The sequence below is a fragment of the Meles meles genome, chromosome 20, assembly GCF_922984935.1.
Source record: "Meles meles chromosome 20, mMelMel3.1 paternal haplotype, whole genome shotgun sequence".
In the NCBI taxonomy this organism is placed as follows: domain Eukaryota; kingdom Metazoa; phylum Chordata; class Mammalia; order Carnivora; family Mustelidae; genus Meles; species Meles meles.
Window position 1 is genome coordinate 10,756,555 of NC_060085.1, and position 21,501 is coordinate 10,778,055.

The 21,501-nt window shown below is 39.3% G+C and overlaps 2 protein-coding genes across 2 annotated transcripts; both read right to left on the reverse strand.

Moving 5' to 3' along the window:
* Positions 1-228: 228 nt before the first annotated feature.
* Positions 229-1,197, reverse strand: LOC123932177 (olfactory receptor-like protein OLF4). Its single transcript, XM_045989935.1, has one exon. The coding sequence runs from the start codon at positions 1,195-1,197 to the stop codon at positions 229-231; it is 969 nt and encodes a 322-aa protein (XP_045845891.1).
* A 19,078-nt stretch (positions 1,198-20,275) lies between these two features.
* LOC123932670 (olfactory receptor 7A17-like) lies at positions 20,276-21,211 on the reverse strand. Its single transcript, XM_045991169.1, has one exon. The coding sequence runs from the start codon at positions 21,206-21,208 to the stop codon at positions 20,276-20,278; it is 933 nt and encodes a 310-aa protein (XP_045847125.1). The 5' UTR covers positions 21,209-21,211.
* Between the last annotated feature and the right edge of the window lie 290 nt (positions 21,212-21,501).

The window sequence follows — 21,501 nt, forward strand, 5'->3', positions numbered from 1 at the left end:
TTTTGTCCAAAATTGGGAATCAACTTAGAAAAGCAGGAGAGCAACTAAGGACAACATTGTGAGATATCAGAGAGCAGAAATGTTAATACAGATGGTTATTCAAATTGTACAGAGAGGTTGATGTCACAGAAAGGGATATTCCAGGAAATCAAAAGAAGGAATAAATTATAAGTCCACAGTCTGATCAAAGAATTACCATGGCTGGCTCTCAGGCTTTGAGTCCTGCTATCATGTGCATTTTTTCAGCCCCAGGACAATGGCCCCTTTTATAGTTTCCTTTCCAAACAATCTTTTCAGAGCCCTCTTTATGTCTTTATTTCTCAGGCTGTAGATGAAGGGATTCAGCATGGGTGTGGCCACCGTGTACATCACTGAAGCTGTTGCACCTGAGTGTGAGCTCTGGGGAGTAGCAGAGCTAAGGTACACTCCTAGGCTCGTACAGTAAAATAAGGAAACAACTGAGAGGTGAGATGCAGAGGTAGAAAATGCTTTATACTTGCCCTGAGCTGATGAGATCCTGAGTATGGAGGAAACTATCTTAGAGTAAGAGTAAAGGATTCCAGCAAGGGGTCCACCACCCAGCAGTCCAGCTCCAAAATACATCACCACATGATTAAGAAAGGTGTCAGAACAGGCAAGTTGTACCACCTGCTTAATTTCACAGAAAAAGTGGGGTATTTCCAAGACTGTGCAGAAGGACAGACGCAATACCATCAAGCACTGTAACAAAGAATGTAAGATGCTCATGATCCAGGACATGAGGACCAGCAGCCCACAGAGCCGGGGGTTCATGATGATCATGTAGTGCAGGGGGTGACAGATGGCCAAAAATCGGTCATAGGCCATCACAGTCAGGATGTAGTTGTCTAATCCTGCAAAAAGGAGGAAAAAATACATCTGGGTGATGCAGTCTACATAGGTAATGACTTTTCTTTCTGTCTGTATATTCATCAGCATCTTTGGGATGGTGGTGGAGGTGAAACAGATGTCTACAAAGGACAGGTTGGCAAGGAAGAAGTACATGGGAGTGTGAAGGTGGGAGTCAGAGCTGACGGCCAGGATGAGGAGCAGGTTTCCAAACACAGTGATCAGGTACATGGAGAGGAAAAGCCCAAATATGAGGGGCTGCAGTTTTCGTCCCTCTGAAAATCCCAGAAGAAGAAATTCTGAAACTCTTGTAAGGTTCCCTGGCTCCATGGGTTGGAGGTAGCTACCAGGATATAGAGAAATAAATGACTACTTTCACACAAACAAGTATTTTTATAACCTAGCATAAGTGATAACACATATCTTAGCCAAGAAATTAATTTCAGTATGTGCGTGTGGTCTCATCTCCATTATGGCATCCCTAGCACCAATTCACATCAAGAATACTGTAATCACCTCAGTCTGTTCCTCACATATAATGTAGACTCTTGATCCATTGAGAATATGTTTCATTCCTTTAAGGGATGTATACTGAATGTTGAATATGTTCCAGGCATTGTTTGGCAATAGACATAAGGTGCTGATAAAGAATGCCCTAATAATCATACGATGAAGAAAGAATATAAGCAAATACTAATCAAATACGTCAGATGGTAACAGAAGCTGTGAAGACAAGGAAAGCATGTATAAAGGATACAGTTGATGGGGTGTTATTTTTTTTTACTAGATGTTCACAAAACCTGCAAAGAAGGTAACATATGAAGAGGAACTCAAAGGAGATAGTAAGGGAGATTGAGGTTATCTCAGGAAGTGTGTACCCAGCAGAGGCAACAGCCATGTCAAGGCCCTGAGGAAGCTGTTCAATTCAGAAAATCAAGGTTCAATAGAAAACTAGGGTGTCAAGAGGAAGGAGAAGGAGAGAGATGAGAGGTGGTAACTGTGTGTGTTGAGGAATGAAGCAGCCACCAGGCTATGGCTGAAACTTCAAGACATGAGAATCACTCATTTTACTAATTTTTCAAGACTTTCTTAATTTTGTTATAAAGATGCCCCATGAGTGAAAATGCACACCCAAATTAGTAACTCCTGTTCATTGAGTTCTGGCCTCTGTCAATAAGAGTCACCTTGGAATATGTGAACTCTTATACCCCTGCTCTGAGGACTGCCCTCTGTTCACAACACACACACACACACACACACACACACACACACACACACACACACGCACGCACACATACACATACACAAACCATGACCCTCTATGGCCTCCTGGGATACTGACTGCCATGTTTTTTTCACCCCCAGCTGCACTAGTTAGGCCAACAGCAGATACACATCAAGCTCACCAAATCTCATTATCTTTCCCCTAAATAATGCAGAAGTGGTACCCAGAAATTCCTAGAGACAATAAACTTGGGGATGCCTATTGGTGTGCTCATTTTCTGATATCAATTTAAATAAACTTAGGCAATCTCTGGGGTTCCTGGGTGGTTTAGTGGGTTAAAGCCTCTGCCTTCAGCTCAGGTCATGATCCCAGGGTTCTGGGATCGAGCCCCACATCTGCTCCTTCCCTTGCTCTCTCTGCCTGCTTCTCTGTCTACTTGTGATGTCTGTCAGTCAAATAAATAAATAAAATCTTTTTTTTTGTAATGTCTTATTTACTACAACCCAGAGCTATAACTAGCTCTCATGGGGACCCACAGCCATGATGCCCTTTGCTAAGTACACCACCAACTGATCTTCCAATGCACAGGACTTCTACCAGGTTGTTGGCCTTGCAACATTTTGAACATCTTTGTTTATATACAAGTCATCCCTTTTCAACTTTAATTTCACTATGAAAAGAATTTTTCCAGGCATATTTTTAAAAGAGCATTTATATAACAAATGCAATTTGCAAAGCCCTTTCGCATCTATTGTTTCATTAAACCCATGCATTAATTTTTTTAGATTTTATTTATTTATTTGAGAGAGAGAGAGAGAGAGAGAGCAGGGAGAGCAAGAGAGCAGAGACAGAGTGTGAGAGGGAGAGGCATGTTTCTTGCTGAGTGGAGAATCAGAGGCAGGACTCAATCCCAGGACCCTGAGATCATGACCTGAGCCAAAGGCAGATTCTTAACCCACTGAGCCACCCAGGCCCGCCATGCATTAATTTAATTTAATTTAATCATTTTAGTGATAAGAATGACACTCATAGGCACTGAGTGACATAACTCTCAATGTACAACTTGTAACTGACAAGGCCAGAATGTGAATCAACATCTTCCTTCTTTAAGCGCCAGGATTTTCCCATAACAACATGCCCATGTCTTTTAAATAACATTCAAGATTTATTAATCCAGAAGCTGGTACCTTTTATTTCACAAGCCACCATTAGGTTATCTTGGAAATCTAAGCTAGCATTATAAATTCTGCTCATGACTCAGAATGCATGATTGTGAAATGCAGTCACTCCTGTGTGGTCCCATGTAGCTTCTTGGGAGCCTGTTTTCTGACCTGCAGGTGAGTAAGATGGACTAAGTGATCCTAGGGAACTTTCTGGCTCTAATGCTCTTTGGTTAGTCATATCCAGGAAGTTGCAAATGAGAACTTGAATTCAAGTGTTGTGAGCTGAGGCTATTATTTAAATAAATAAAATCTTTTAAAAATAAATAAAGAGGGTGCTTGGGTGGCTCAGTGGGTTAAGCCTCTCTGCCTTTGGCTCAGGTCATGATCTCAGGGTCCTGGGATCCAGGCCCATGTTGGGTTCTCTGCTCAGCAGGGAGCCTGCTTTCCTCCTCTCTCTCTGCCTGCTTCTCTGCCTACTTGTGATCTCTGCCTCTGTCAAATAAATAAATAAAATCTTAAAAATAAATAAATAAATAAACATAGGCAATCTCTTCAGTAAAGACAGAGAGAAGAGAGAAGAATGACATGGACATGAGAGGAAAAATAGCTCTAGCAGTGCAGGCAGCCCTTGAGAGAACAACCAGGAGGAAGAAAAAACTGTCTTTGCTTCTGATGACATTCCTGCTCTCCTTAGATCTCTTTGATGTCCAGAAAAAAATAATACAGGAGCAAAAAGACAAAAGTAGTGATATTTTCATGTGAAACATGTTATAGATGGAATGCTCCAAGTGTAGAATGAGGAAAATGTATAAACCAACACTTTACAGAAGGAAATACACAAAATAACACAGCAGGGCTGTTTTAATACCAAGGAGCACAAGTTCTGCGTTCCTGGTGGCCAGTCCATATTTATTTGACAAATTGCTATTTATTTGGCCTGGTAGGGGGCGAAGTGAGTCCCTTACTCACTTGTTTTGTGATACATATTTTCTTTGTTATTCTTGTTCTTTAGGTTTTGATGTTTTTGACAAGTCCAATGGACATTCTTTAGTCTTGGTTCCAGTCTTCACCCCAGATCCTGCTCTATATGACCTGCACGTGCCATAATAATCCATCCTTACTCAAGATAGCTTCTCCATGTGATTTTTCTATGAGGTCATTATGTCACACACAATTTTATTTTATTCTCCTCTACCTTTGTCAGTATGTGCATTACCAAGTGAGCAGACACTTCACGTGCATCATTCCCTTTGTTTTCCCCAAGCAATGGGAGTATATGCGTCTTTATATAAACACACATTGAAGGAAATTAAGACCTATAGAATAAGAATAGCAAAGGAGATTAAACCTGTTAACTTGAGTGATTTTACACAACTGTATTAAACAAAACTAAAAGAAACATCAAAAACATGTGATGAAAACTGGGTGTTATAGGCAAATAATAAATCATTGAACACTACATCAAAAACTAATGAGGGGGAGGAGTCAAGATGGCGGAGAAGTAGCAGCCTGAGACTACATCAGGTAGCAGGAGATCAGCTCGATAGCTTATCTAAACATTGCAAACACCTACAAATCCAACGGGAGAGCGAAGAGAAGAACAGCAACTCTAGAAACAGAAAATCAACCACTTTCTGAAAGGTAGGACTGGCGGAGAAGTGAATCTAAAATGACGGGAAGATAGACCGCGGGGGGAGGTGCCGGCTCCCGGCAAGCGGTGGAGCAACGGAGCACAAAATCAGGACTTTTAAAAGTCTGTTCCACTGAGGGACATTGCTCCAGAGGCTAAACCAGGGTGAAGCCCACGCGGGGTCAGCGTGGCCCCAGGCCCCGCAGGGTCACAGAAGGATCGGGGGCGTCAGAGTGTCGGAGAGCTCGCAGGTATTAGAACGGAGAAGCCGGCTGCAGAGACAGAGCCGAGGACTGAACTCTCAGCTCGGGGTTACCTTGAACTGGTCGCGGGCTGGGTGAGCTCGGAGCGCGGCTAGAGGCTGGGGTTACGGGAGTGATTGGGTGCTGTCCTCTGGGGGCGCACTGAGGAGTGGGGCCCCAGGCTCTCGGCTCCTCCGGGCCGGAGACTAGGAGGCCGCCATTTTCATTCCCGTCCTCCGGAACTCTACGGAAAGCGTTCAGGGAACAGAAGCTCCCAAAAGCGAACCCGAGCTGATTACTTAGTCTGGCCGCCGGTAAGGGCGGTGCAATCCCGCCTCGGGCAAAGACACTTGAGAGTCACCACAACAGGCCCCTCCCCCAGAAGATCAACAAAATATCCAGCCAGGACGAAGTTCATCTATCAAGGAGAAAGCAGGTTCAATTCCTAAGACAGCAGAGCAATTCCAGACGAGGAGAAAGCAAAGCACGGAACTCATGGCTTTCTCCCCATGATTCATTAGTCTTGTGGCTACTTCAAATTTTTTTTTCTTTTTTTCAACTTTTTTTTCTTTTTTCTTTTTTCTTCTTCTGCTAAATTTTTTAAAACTTTTACCCTTTTCTTTTTTAACGTTTTTTGACTAGTTCATCTAAATATATATTTTTTTCTTTCTTTTTTATATTTTTTTATTTGTTTTATTTTTTAAATTTTTTTCTTTTTTTTTCCTTTTTTTTTTCTTCCTTTTTTTTTTTCAGACCCTGTTTTTATCCCCTTTCTCCCCCCCACAATTAGGGGTCTCTTCTGATTTGGTTACAGCGCATTTTTCTGGGGTCTTTGCCACCCTTTTAGTAGTTTATTTGCTCCTTCATATCCTCTTATCTGGACAAAATGACAAGGCGGAAAATATCACCAAAAACAAAAGAACAAGAGACAGTAACGAAGGCTAGGGACCTAATCAACACAGACATTGGTAATATGTCAGATCAAGAGTTCAGAATGACGATTCTGAACATTCTAGCCGGGCTCGAAAAAGGCATGGAAGATATTAGAGAAACCTTCTCTGGAGATATTAAAGCCCTTTCTGGAGAAATTAAAGAACTAAAATCTAACCAAGTTGAAATCAATAAAGCTATTAATGAGGTGCAATCAAAAATGGAGGCTCTCACTGCTAGGATCAATGAGGCAGAAGAAAGAATTAGTGATATAGAAGACCAAATGACAGAGAATAAGGAAGCCGAGCAAAAGAGGGACAAACAGCTACTGGACCATGAGGGGAGAATTCGAGAGATAAGTGACACCATAAGACCAAACAACATTAGAATAATTGGGATTCCAGAAGAAGAAGAAACAGAGAGGGGAGCAGAAGGTCTATTGGAGAGAATCATTGGAGAGATTTTCCCTAATATGGCAAAGGGAACAAGCATCAAAATCCAGGAGGTGCAGAGAACCCCCCTCAAAGTCAACAAGAATAGGTCCACACCCCGTCACCTAATAGTAAAATTTACAAGTCTTAGTGACAAAGAGAAAATCCTGAAAGCAGCCCGAGAAAAGAAGTCTGTAACATACAATGGTAAAAATATTAGATTGGCGGCAGACTTATCCACAGAGACCTGGCAGGCCAGAAAGAGCTGGAATGATATATTCAGAGCACTAAACGAGAAAAACATGCAGCCAAGAATACTCTATCCAGCTAGGCTATCATTGAAAATAGAAGTAGAGATCAAAAGCTTCCAAGACAAACAAAAACTGAAAGAATTTGCAAACACCAAACCAGCTCTACAGGAAATATTGAAAGGGGTCCTCTAAGTAAAGAGAGAGCCTAAAAGTAGTAGATCAGAAAGGTACAGAGACAATATACAGTAACAGTCACTTTACAGGCTAATAATGGCACTAAATTCATATCTCTCAATAGTCACCCTGAATGTTAATGGGCTAAATGCCCCAATCAAAAGACACAGGTTATCAGAATGGATAAAAAAACAAAACCCATCAGTATGTTGCCTACAAGAAACTCATTTTAGACGCGAAGACACCTCCAGATTTAAAGTGAGGGGGTGGAAAACAATTTACTATGCTAATGGGCATTGGAAGAAAGCTGGGGTGGCAATCCTTATATCAGATCAAGTAGATTTTAAGCAAAAGACTATAATAAGAGATGAGGAAGGACACTATATCCTACTCAAAGAGTCTGTCCAACAAGAAGATCTAACAATTTTAAATATCTATGCCCCTAACGTGGGAGCAGCCAACTATATCAACCAATTAATAACAAAATCAAAGAAACACATCAATAATAATACAATAATAGTAGGGGACTTTAACACTCCCCTCACTGAAATGGACAGATCATCCAAGCAAAAGATCAACAGGGAAATAAAGGCCTTAAATGACACACTGGACCAGATGGACATCACAGATCTATTCAGAACATTTCATCCCAAAGCAACAGAATACACATTCTTCTCTAGTGCACATGGAACCTTCTCCAGAATAGATCACATCCTGGGTCACAAAGCAGGTCTCAACCGGTATCAAAAGATTGGGATCATTCCCTGCATATTTTCAGACCACAATGCTCTGAAGCTAGAACTCAATCACAAGAGGAGAGCTGGAAAGAACCCAAATACATGGAGACTAAACAGCATCCTTCTAAAGAATGAATGGGTCAACCAGGAAATTAAAGAAGAACTGAAAAAATTCATGGAAACAAATGATAATGAAAACACAACAGTTCAAAATCTATGGGACACAGCAAAGGCAGTCCTGAGAGGAAAATATATAGCGGTACAAGCCTTTCTCAAGAAACAAGAAAGGTCTCAAGTACACAACCTAACCCTACACGTAAAGGAGCTGGAGAAAGAACAAGAAAGAAACCCTAAACCCAGCAGGAGAAGAGAAATCATAAATATCAGAGCAGAAATCAATGAAATAGACACCAAACAAAAAAAAATAGAAAAAAATCAATGAAACTAGGAGCTGGTTCTTTGAAAGAATCAATAAGATTGATAAACCCCTGGCCAGACTCATCAAAAAGAAAAGAGAAAGGACCCAAATAAATAAAATCATGAATGAAAGAGGAGAGATCACAACTAACACCAACGAAATACAGACAATTATAAGAACATACTATGAGCAACTCTACGCCAACAAATTGGACAATCTGGAAGAAATGGATGCATTCCTAGAGACATATAAACTACCACAACTGAACCAGGAAGAAATAGAAAACCTGAACAGGCCCATAACCAGTAAGGAGATTGAAACAGTCATCAAAAATCTCCAAATAAACAAAAGCCCAGGGCCAGATGGCTTCCCAGGGGAAATCTACCAAACATTTAAAGAAGAACTAATTCCTATTCTCCTGAAACTGTTCCAAAAAATAGAAATGGAAGGAAAACTTCCAAACTCATTTTATGAGGCCAGCATCACCTTGATCCCAAAACCAGACAAGGATCCCACCAAAAAAGAGAACTACAGACCAATATCCTTGATGAACACAGACGCAAAAATTCTCGCCAAAATACTAGCCAATAGGATTCAACAGTACATTAAAAGGATTATTCACCACGATCAAGTGGGATTTATTCCAGGGCTGCAGGGTTGGTTCAACATCCGCAAATCAATCAATGTGATAGAACACATTAATAAAAGAAAGAACAAGAACCATATGATACTCTCAATAGATGCTGAAAAAGCATTTGACAAAGTACAGCATCCCTTCCTGATCAAAACTCTTCAAAGTGTAGGGATAGAGGGCACATACCTTAATATTATCAAAGCCATCTATGAAAAACCCACCGCAAATATCATTCTCAATGGAGAAAAACTGAAAGCTTTTCCGTTAAGGTCAGGAACACGGCAGGGATGTCCATTATCACCACTGCTATTCAACATAGTACTAGAAGTCTTAGCCTCAGCAATCACACAACAAAAAGAAATTAAAGGCATCCAAATTGGTAAAGAAAAGTCAAACTATCACTCTTCGCAGATGATATGATACTATATGTGGAAAACCCAAAAGACTCCACTCCAAAACTGCTAGAACTTGTAGAGGAATTCAGTAAAGTGTCAGGATATAAAATCAATGCACAGAAATCAGTTGCATTTCTGTACAACAACAAGACAGAAGAAAGAGAAATTAAGGAGTCAATCCCATTTACAACTGCACCCAAAACTATAAGATACCTTGGAATAAACCTAACCAAAGAGACTAAGAATCTATACACAGAAAATTATAAAGTACTCATGAAAGAAATTGAGGAAGACACAAAAAAATGGAAAAATGTTCCATGCTCCTGGATTGGAAGAATAAATATTGTGAAAATGTCTATGCTACCTAAAGCAATCTACACATTTAATGCAATCCCTATCAAAATACCATCCATTTTTGTCAAAGAAATGGAATAAATAATCCTCAAATTTATGTGGAACCAGAAAAGACCTCGAATAGCCAAAGGAATATTGAAAAAGAAAGCCAAAGTTGGTGGCATCACAATTCCGGACTTCAAGCTCTATTACAAAGCTATCATCATCAAAACAGCATGGTACTGGCACAAAAACAGACACATAGATCAGTGGAACAGAATAGAGAGCCCAGAAATGGACCCTCAACTCTATGGTCAACTCATCTTCGACAAAGCAGGAAAGAATGTCCAATGGAAAAAAGACAGCCTCTTCAATAAATGGTGCTGGGAAAATTGGACAGCCACATGTAGAAAAATGAAATTGGACCACTTCCTTACACCACACACGAAAATAGACTCCAAATGGATGAAGGACCTCAATGTGAGAAAGGAATCCATCAAAATCCTTGAGGAGAATGCAGGCAGCAACCTCTTCGACCTCAGCCGTCGCAACCTCTTCCTAGGAACAACGGCAAAGGCAAGGGAAGCAAGAGCAAAAATGAACTATTGGGATTTCATCAAGATCAAAAGCTTTTGCACAGCAAAGGAAACAGTTAACAAAACCAAAAGACAACTGACAGAATGGGAGAAGATATTTGCCAACGACATATCAGATAAAGGGCTAGTGTCCAAAATCTATAAGGAACTTAGCAAACTCAACACCCAAAGAACAAACAATCCAATCAAGAAATGGGCAGAGGACATGAACAGACATTTCTGCAAAGAAGACATCCAGATGGCCAACAGACACATGAAAAAGTGCTCCATATCACTCGGCATCAGGGAAATACAAATCAAAACCACAATGAGATATCACCTCACACCAGTCAGAATGGCTAAAATTAACAAGTCAGGAAATGACAGATGCTGGAGAGGATGTGAAGAAAGGGGAACCCTCCTCCACTGTTGGTGGGAATGCAAGCTGGTGCAACCACTCTGGAAAACAGCATGGATGTTCCTTAAAATGTTGAAAATAGAACTACCCTATGACCCAGCAATTGCACTACTGGGTATTTACCCTAAAGATACAAACATAGTGATCCGAAGGGGCACGTGTACCCGAATGTTTATAGCAGCAATGTCTACAATAGCCAAACTATGGAAAGAACCTAGATGTCCATCAAGAGATGAATGGATAAAGAAGAAGTGGTATATATACACAATGGAATACTATGCAGCCATCAAAAGAAATGAAATCTTGCCATTTGCGATGATGTGGATGGAACTAGAGGGTATCATGCTTAGTGAAATAAGTCAATCGGAGAAAGACAACTATCATATGATCTCCCTGATATGAGGACATGGAGAAGCAACATGGGGGGTTAGGGGGATAGGAGAAGAATAAATGAAACAAGATGGGATTGGGAGGGAGACAAACCATAAATGACTCTTAATCTCACAAAACAAACTGGGGGTTGCTGGGGGGAGGTGGGATTGGGAGAGGGGGAGGGGGCTATGGACATTGGGGAGGGTATGTGCTATCGTGAGTGCTGTGAAGTCTGTAAACCTGGCGATTCACAGACCTGTACCCCTGGGGATAAAAATACATTATATGTTTATTTTTAAAAAAAAATTTGGAAGGGGAGGCGAACCATAAGAGACGATGGACTCTGAAAAAGGGTTAGGGGTTTTGAAGGGTCAGGGGTGGGAGGTTGGGGGAACAGGTGGTGGGTAATGGGGAGGGCACGTTTTGCATGGAGCACTGGGTGTTGTGCAAAAAGAATGAATACTGTTACGCTGAAAAAATAAATAAAATGGAAAAAAAAGTTGTAAAAAAAAAAACTAATGAGGTACTATATGTTGGCCAACTGAAGATAATAATTAAAAAAAAACTGAACTACCCAGTAGTGCAATTGCTGGGTCATAGGGTAGTTCTATTTTCAACATTTTGAGGAACCTCCATGCTGTTTTCCAGAGTGGTTGCACCAGCTTGCATTCCCACCAACAGTGGAGGAGGGTTCCCCTTTCTCCACATTCTCTCCAGCATCTGTCATTTCCTGACTTGTTAATTTTAGCCATTCTGACTGGTGTGAGGTGATATCTCATTGTGGTTTTGATTTGTATTTCCCTGATGCCGAGGGACGTGGAGCACTTTTTCATGTGTCTGTTGGCCATCTACTGGGTATTTACCCTAAAGATACAAACATAGTGATCCGAAGGGGCACGTGTACCCGAATGTTTATAGCAGCAATGTCTACAATAGCCAGACTATGGAAAGAACCTAGATGTCCATCAACAGATGAATGGATAAAGAAGAAGTGGTATATATACACAATGGAATACTATGCAGCCATCAAAAGAAATGAAATCTTGCCATTTGCGACGACGTGGATGGAACTAGAGCGTATCATGCTTAGTGAAATAAGTCAATCGGAGAAAGACAACTATCATATGATCTCCCTGATATGAGGACATGGAGAAGCAACATGGGGGGGTAGGGGGATAGGAGAAGAATAAATGAAACAAGATGGGATTGGGAGGGAGACAAACCATAAATGCCTCTTAATCTCACAAAACAAACTGGGGGTTGCTGGGGGGAGGTGGGATTGGGAGAGGGGGAGCGGGCTATGGACATTGGGGAGGGGAGGCGAACCATAAGAGACTATGGACTCTGAAAAACAACCTGAGGGTTTTGAAGGGTCAGGGGTGGGAGGTTGGGGGAACAGGTGGTGGGTAATGGGGAGGGCACGTTTTGCATGGAGCACTGGGTGTTGTGCAAAAAGAATGAATACTGTTACGCTGAAAAAATAAATAAAATGAAAAAAAAAGGAAAAAAAAAGAATTATATTAATAAAAAAATTAAAGAAAAAAAAAACTGAACTGAACATGATATACCACACACCCACTGGATAATATCAACATCAATTAATAGTTACTTTAGTGAAGACCTTGACATAAGAGAACATATAATAAAATGTATCTAGAACTCTGACACACAGTGAGTGTTCTGTAATCATCTGCTGATAGAATCAGAAATTACGTTACAGTAGACATGGACATTTAACATATGGGAAGGTTGCATTTCAATTGGAACCATCTTGATTGTTGAATAAAAGCTGACACAAATGGCTGTCTGCAAGGAAATGAAGTGGTTCCTGATCTTATGCACCTTTAAGAAAACCAGTGTAAAAGTAAATAATACTTTCCAAATGACTATACAAAAAAGTGCAGATAAAATCTATAGGTAGACAAAGCCATCATAATTAAAATGAGAAAATCAGAAGCAAAAAGGAAGACATATTTAACTCTACCAATTAATATTTTTTAAGGTCAAAAATTCCCAACCCATAATCAGTTGAATAACAACTTCTAAAAATCATTTGAAATGCAGCTAACTGTGGGAAATAGGCATGAAATGTATGGACAAATTATAATGATGGATCCAATATGTGAATCCTTTCTCAAGGTGAGTGATAGTTTGAGAAAACAAGAAAGGTTTGGTTTCTCTCTCACAGCCATCAGTTGGGAAAGAGCTGCTGGGTTGACTGCGGCTGGAACTTCTTAACTGACAGTGAAAGAAACACTTTCTAAATTTGGGGGGCAGAAGTGAGAAGTAGGGAATGATGGGGAGACAACCTGATGGCAGATATAAATATGAAAAATGCAGATATTCTTTAACATAGGGTTTCTCAATCTCTGCACTGACTGACATTCTGGGTCAGATCCTTCTCTGCTGTGGATCTTCCTGTGCACTGTAGCATGTTTAACAGAACTCTTGACCATCACGTGGCCCTCCCCAGTGTGACGGTGAGAACTATCTGAATATTGCTTCAGTGTTCCCTTGGTGACAAGATGGCTCCTGATTGAGAAGACCAGTTTTAACTTAACAATCCCCAGCTATTTCTGTAGTAGTGACACAATAGCATTTCACACACACACACACACACACACACACAAATATGAACAACTGCTGATTGGGTCAATAGCACAGCCACACCATAAAATGTTGCACAGACATTGAAATAGGGATCTAGGGTGATATGAGTGGATTGTAAGCAACTCTATGAGAAATTGTTGAGAATGAAGGGAAAGTGGACACAAGTTTGGGAAAAAAATACTGCACTAAGACATCAAGAGCATTTATGTTCTGCATAGTGTCCTAGTGAATCATTTATATGAAAGTGCATGAATATGTATACATGCATAAAATGGAAGAAAAGGTGTAAAAGAAACTAAAAACTTATGGAACAAAGAATGTCAGTGAGAATGACATTAGGTTAAGTCTATTGCTTATCAACAACTGTGCTGAAATAAACAACAAAATGGAATGAAAACATGACTTATATAAAGACCTACAAGAACAATAACTTAAAGACCCCAAATGGGTTGCTAATTCTGATTCAAGATTAAGCTGCGAAGTCTCATAAATAAAAGGTTATAACAGAAAAGCATTTACAATATGGAGAGAAAGCGGTGAAACTAAGCTGTAATTTCATGTTACATAAAGGTCTAGGGATTCACATAGGCTTATAAAATGGAAAGGTGATTTTTAGTCAAATGGTAAAGAAAAAATTCTTCCAAATGATGGCCAAAGGATGCAGCCTTCAGAAACAGACCTTATCACGAAAGGCCAAAAAGGGTACTCAGGAATAATAGAGGTGTGTAAACAAGTCAGAAATATGTGTAGAAAGTAATTTATTACTGCTAAGGATGAAGAGGTTTCTTTTTTATGTATAGCAAGGACCAACACATGAAGAATACTGAAGTACATGCTTGAATTTCTCAGTAAGAAAAAGAAAAAAGAAAAAGAAAAGGAATTCATGAGATAGAATTTACAGAGTGCTGATTTCATGGAGTCACAGATCAGAACACTGAGTCAGAGATCAGAAAGCCACAAGGAAGATAGACCTTAAAAGCCCTCATCACAAGAAAATTTTGTGATGATGCATGGTGACAAGTGTGTGATAATTTTGGAAGATACACAAATATAGAATTGTTTTGTTGTACACCCAAAATTAATAGGATGTTATGTGTTAATTATACATCAATCAAAAAAAATAAGCAATTGACAGAGCCCAATATGACTGTCTGATAGACTTGACCACCCAAAATTCATCAAGTTTCCTGCATTGTCCAGAAATACATTTATAAATATTAAATGGCCAACACTCAGTTTCTGTAAAAACTTCCCTTCTTTTATAGAAAGGGCCACATTTTATTTTACTTTTTTTTGTTTTATTTTATTTTGTTCTTATTTTATTTTTTAAAGATTTTACTTTCACACCATCTCTACACCCAGTGTGGGGTTTGAACTAACAATCCCAAGATAGAGTCCCATGCTCCACCAATTGAGCCAGCTAGACACCCCAAAGATCAAAATTTTTAAAAGGAATAAAAACGCACTTATAACATTATCCAAAGCAAAGGACTCACATACGGAATTTTTAACAGAAATTTATGAAATGGCCAACAAACTCACAAATAGAGTCAACCTCAAAAGGTTGATGAACCATGAGAGACTATGGACTCTGAAAAACAACCAGAGGGTTTTTGATGGGGAGGGGGTGGGATTTTGAGGAACCAGGTGGTGGGTAATAGGGAGGGCAGGTACTGCATGGAGCACTGGGTGTGGTGCAAAAACAATGAATACTGTTACACTGAAAATAAATTAAAAAAAAAGGTTCTAAAATGATGCAAAGTAAAGCTTATTAGCATACCCATTCTCATCTACTACATCCTATTTTTTTTCCAATGTGAATTCCCAGAACGAGAGAAGGAAATGTGTTTATGTTTCATGCATTACTATTATGAGAATGTGTTTGCAATCATCCCCTGGTCAGGATCTTTCTCATCCATGTGAAAACATAGTCTAAGATGCCCCCTCTTAACATAAAAGGACATGACATCACTTCACTCTATACCTCTCCACGGCTAATACCCTATTTGTGAACTCCTGTTAATGAATAATGTCCATGCATTTCTGTTCTGTTTACTGGAAACACCTTATGACTTCTAACTGGCTTCCATTTAATTATCAAAATTACTACTTGCACTTCTGATTGCAAAGTTCAATTTTCTTTTTAGCATCCTACCTAAATACATTAATTTATTGATAAAGCCAGCAAACAACTACTGGGATTTATGGCATCATGGCTATGCTGCATGGATTCTCAGTAACCTTAGGTAGAAGTCTCAGTTTCTGTTTCCTTTGATCCTCTCCTGCGGTGACTGCTGGGATCTTGAACTCACCTGCATGAGAACTCAGAGAGAAAGTTTCCCTTTGGAAGTTACAATTCTTCCCTGGATAGTTGATGATGGAGATCAAATTCTGTCTGCAGACAAGATGCAGGAGTGCATCAAGCATTGGTCTCCCAGCCAGACTTAGGACTCCAAAAACAACAACAATGTTCTGTCCAACCAAAATGCCCACGCTGAGATCCTGCAGCAGAAGAGGGATTTACAGCTCCCCACATAGGCTCATTAGACACACTTCTCTCTTGGTGCTCCTACCTTTATATGCATGATTTCCCCTGGGGGCACTGGTCTGGACAGAATGGAGATATTTCTGGCTGATTCTCTGTTCCTAGGAGACCATACTGAATGCAAAGTGAATTCAGGTTTTATTAACTTTTCTCCAATAATTTTCCCATTTCCAGAGGTCTAAACTTCCCAGCACGTGATTACAACACTGACTTAAAATTTTCTCCAAAGTCTAATACTGAGGAATTCATTTGACTCCTTCCCTTGGGTCTTCAAAGCATTGGCTTATGGTGGAGACATAACCCCTAATATCTCTAGAAAAATAATATTTCCTTCTTCAAGAAAGGGGAGACATTTTTTCCTTTACTCTAAAATTTTGGTTAGTGCACTCCTTGGCTTCCTGATGGTTTAGTCAGAACAATGAAGAATATCACAGTTAAATGACAAGTTAAGAGCTGGCATTCACTTCCTTATTATAAGGATTATTATCTCTTTCAATTAATAAACACTTCATAATAAGGAACCATTTATTTGTTGAAAGAGATACACTTACATTTCATGCACCACAACCTAGTTTACCACATTATAGGGTATATCAAATTTATTTTAGAAAAAAGTTCACTTTGTGAAGTAGTACTTTTACAAACTCCATTCTTTATTGTAGAAATGGGGCTCAGAGGGATTTATGTTCTCCTCTAATATATAAACCAAGTAAGGGATGGATTAGATTTCTTTATTAGAATTATGTCAGGATGTTTGAGTTCTGAAATTCTGGCATGGTAGTTCTCAACTGGAGATATTTGGCCGTGTCTGAAGGGTTGCTTCCAAACACCTGTAACCCACAGGCCAGCACCCAACAAAAGTAATTATCTAGCCCCACTGTCAACAGTTAGAAGGTGAGAAATAAGATTCTAGACCAGACTTGTGTACTTTCCTTGTGCATACAAATCACCATAGTTTGTAGTTAAAATGAAGATTCTGACTCACCAGGTCTCCAAAAGGCCCAGACATATGAATTGTTAAAGTATATATATATATATATATATATATATATATATATATATTTATTTATTTATTTATTCATTCATAGATAGATAGAGCATGAGCAGAGAGAGGGGTAAAGGGAGAGGGAGAGAATGTCAAGCCAACTCCATGATGAATATGGAGCCCCACATGTGGCTCAATCTCACAACTCTGAGATTATGACCTGAGCTGAATCTAAGAGTCAGATGCTTAACTGACTGAGAACGAAGTCAGACTAGAGACTCTGCATTCCTAATCAGCTCCCAGGTGATGCTAATGCTTCAGGTCCTGCTCTGAGAAGCACAGTTTGAGAACAAAGCTGTGGTCAGTCACATGTAGGTAGTGTTATGTCTTCTCCACCAGGAATATTCCTTGCACATATTTTTGAATGGATAGTTTTTCATTAACTCTTTGGGTGGTGAAAAACTCTATGCTCTACTTTTTAAATGGAAGGGCTCTTGATGGATATTAAGGAGGGTACAGGTTGTGATGAGCACAGGGTGTTATATGCAACTAATAAATTGTTGAACACTACATTAAAGTTTATGATGTACCATATGCTGGCTAACTGAACATAATAAAAAAGTAAAACAGAAATTTACATAAGGAGAGTGATAAAGAATTATATTAATTCAGAGGGAAAGAAAGAAAGAGAAAAACAAGAAAAGAAGGGAGGAAAAAAGAAAGAAAAATTAAAGAAAGAAAGAAAGAAAGAAAAAGAAAGAAAAATTAAAGAAAGAAAGATTGGTTCTTGAGGAGTATCAATTAATATATATGAAAAAAAATATATAGTAGGAAAAAGAGGGCCTCCAAAAGATGTCATCCTGAAGAACTTTTGAAGTTGTTAGCTTATGTAGCAAGGTAGCCAGGATAGCAAATGGAATTAATCTACTGGTCATTATCCTGCAAAGATAAGCCCAGATTATCCACATTAGTCTAGCACAGTCACAATGGTCCTTTAAATGTTGATGAGCAATAAAGAACAATGGGGTTAGAGAGATGCTTGAAACTACTGAGGTGCTGGTTTTGCAGATGGAGTAAAGGTCATGAGCCAAAGAATGTGGGTGCCACTAGGCAGGAAAGAGAATATTCTCCTCCAGAACTTCCAGAAGGATTCTGACCCACAGACATCTTTATTTTAACCCAAGTTCACCCCTTTCATGCTTCTGATCTCTAAAACCCTCAAAGAATTATTTGTTTTTAGACACTAGTGAGTTAATTAGTGATAGCAGTGACAGGAATCTAATATAGATATTTATCCAGTAATCTAGTTTGCAAGAACTGAATTTGAGCCTCTCAAATCATTCGGTTAGCTTCCCTTGGGAATTTTGTGTTGAAATCCCACATTAAACAGAGAAATTAAAGTTAATTTAGATTGGCCCCATCAGATGGTACAGAGAATTTCCCACTGCATAAATATAAATATGGTTCTTTCAGGCATTTTTAAGATAAGAACAGTAATTCATTATTAATATTAAGTCACCCTAATTATTTTAAAATTTATTTATTTCCGAGAGAGAGAGAGTAGGGAGGGGAGTGGCAGAGAGAGGGAGAGAGAAACTTAAGCAGGCTCCACACTAAGCGTGGAGACTAATGTGGGATTTGATCTTACCACCAGGAGATCTATACCTGATGGAAAACCTAGAGTCAGATGGTCAATGACTGGCCAGCTAGATGACCCATCCTAAAGTTTTCGTTGTTGCTTTGTTTTTACATTAATCATCCATTCCACTTTAAATATTTGTGTCAAAATTTCTGCAATCTTTCTATTTCATGTTCATGCAAACATACCCTTTCATTTCAATATTCTACAAATTTGTCTAACGTTTTCTTTCAACCTAGTAGTTGGTATTATAAACCAGTGTCTGAATGTGTGCACACAGGTGTGTTAAAATGTTTATTTGAAAGAAAGAGGTGTATGAGTGCACACACTCATGTATATATATACACACTCCTCACGCTCACATCTTTTCTTTAGACTCAGCAATGTGTATCCAACATTTTATTTATTCCTTACAGCTTTCATTTCAAGTTCCACATTACTTCAGAAATAAGGAAATGGACCTCTGGATGAATTACACATTTTTAAGATTTTATTTATCTATTTATTTGACAAAGAGAGAGATTACAAATAGGCAGGTGTGGGGGAATGCAGGCTCCCCACTGAGCAGAGAGCCTGATGTGGGGGTTGATCCCTAAACCCTGAGATCATGACCTCGGCCAAATGCAGAGGTTTAACGCACTGAGCCACCCAGGTGCCCTCAGGTGAATTACATTTTTAACAGAAACATAAAAATTCAGATAAAACTCCCTGTTCTCAAGTTCTAAAAAAATGGGCCCATACAGTATGTATGCTTAATTCAAGTATTATACCTTTAATTTAGCAAAATATACATTTAATACATGTGCAGCTTACTGTATGTAACTAAAGTTCAATAAATTCATGAGAATTTAAAATTGTAATGGTATATGACTCATATTGGATCAAAAGCAATTATAGCTGAGTCATATCTGACAGGGGTGAGAGAAATGTCTTATAACCAGAAAGAAGGCAAAGTGTCACATATGGATATAGAAATAACAAAATTCAATTATGGAAATTTAAATTTGGTAAATTACTTCTTCCATAAACTCTAAGATTAACCTAAATATATAAATTAAACCAATGTTATATATTAGTTGAAGAAGTGAACTGCAGCTCCACACAACATCGTGGATGACCTTCAGAAATAAAATGTAGAGAGTGATAAGTAGTGCAGAATAGGTCAGAACAACTCCCCACCAGACAATCTCATAATAAAGGTGCTATATGAAGACATATGTTTTCAGAATGGCTCGTTATACAGTCCTAGAAAAGAGACACAATTACAAAAGCAAGCAGAATTGAAAGAAATAAATCTTATAAAAATACCATTCTAGGCATTTGTACTGGTATTTGGGGAAAGAATTCATGATTACTCTACTATTGAAGTTTATCAGACAGAGCAAAAGCTTAATAAAGTTAGGTAGTTAATATCCACCACTAGGTGGTGGGCATTAAGGAGGGCAAATATTGCGTGGAGCACTGGGTGTGGCGCATAAACAATGAATTCTGGAACACAGAAAAGAAATTAAAAAAAATAAATACTTAAGTGAGGTACTTAAACATATGGAGAAGGTGAATGAAAACAAATGGAAATTTCAGAAAATAAATAGAAGGAGCAGATCTAATTCCACAGCCTGATTGAAAAAATGGTAGTTCTTGGCTCTTAGACTGCAAGCCCTGCAATCATGAGCACTTCTTCAGTCCCAGGACCATTGGCCCTTACATTGCTGGAATACCAATGATTCTTTTCAGGGCCATCTTTATGTCTTTGTTCCTCAGACTGTAGATGAAGGGGTTCAGCATAGGTGTGACCACAGTGTACATCACTGAGGCTACTGCACTTGTGTGAGAGTTCTGGGTAACTGCAGAGCTAAGGTACACTCCCAGGCTGGTACAAAAAAATAATGAGACAACAGAGAGGTGAGATGCACAGGTGGAAAAAGCTTTATACTTTCCCTTACCTGAGGAGATTCTACAAATGGAGGAAACTATCTTAGAATAAGAGTAAAGGATCCCAGAGAGGGGACCACCAGCCAGCAGCATAGCTGCAAAGTACATCACCATATTATTTAAAAAGGTGTCAGAACACGCAAGTTGGATCATCTGATTGAGTTCACAGAAAAAGTGGGGGATTTCCACCTCTGTACAGAAGGACAACTGCAACACCATTGAGGTCTGTAATAAGGAGTGTGAGACACTCGTGATCCAGGACATGAGAACCAACAGTCCACAGAGCCGGGGGTTCATGATGACCATGTACTGCAGGGGGTGACAAATGGCCACAAACCTGTCATAGGCCATCACAGCCAAAAGATAGATGTCCAACCCTGAAAAAATTATGAAAAAGTACATCTGTGTTATGCAGTCTGCATAGGTAATGACTTGGGTCTGAGTCTGGATGTTCCACAACATCTTGGGGATGGTGGTGGAGGTGAAACAGATGTCTGCAAAGGACAGGTTGGAGAGAAAGAAGTACATGGGGCTATAGAGATGGGAGTCAGAGACAGCAACCAGGATGATGATCATATTTCCACACACAGTGATCAGGTACATGGAGAGGAAGAGCCCAAAAATGAGGGGCTGCAGCTCTGGTCCTTCTGAAAATCCCAGAAGAAGGAATTCTGATATCCTCGTATCATTGACTGATTGCATGTGGTTGTACTATCATCAGGAAGAGGAAAAAGACATCATTAATTTTTCATGTTTAGCATACCTCACATGGTTGCAATGTGACAATTTATATTTTAGAGTCAATAAATTAATTTCAGTATCTTCTGTAGGGACTGTCCAGCTTTGAAGAGATTCCCTACCATTTTATCTCTGATTAGGCATTGAGTCTCATTTCTCACCTTCTCCCTCAGAAGTCATCCATTCTACTGTTTTGTTAAGAATATCTTGCATACATTTGAGGAATATGTATTGGGTGTCAAACATGGTCCAGGCAA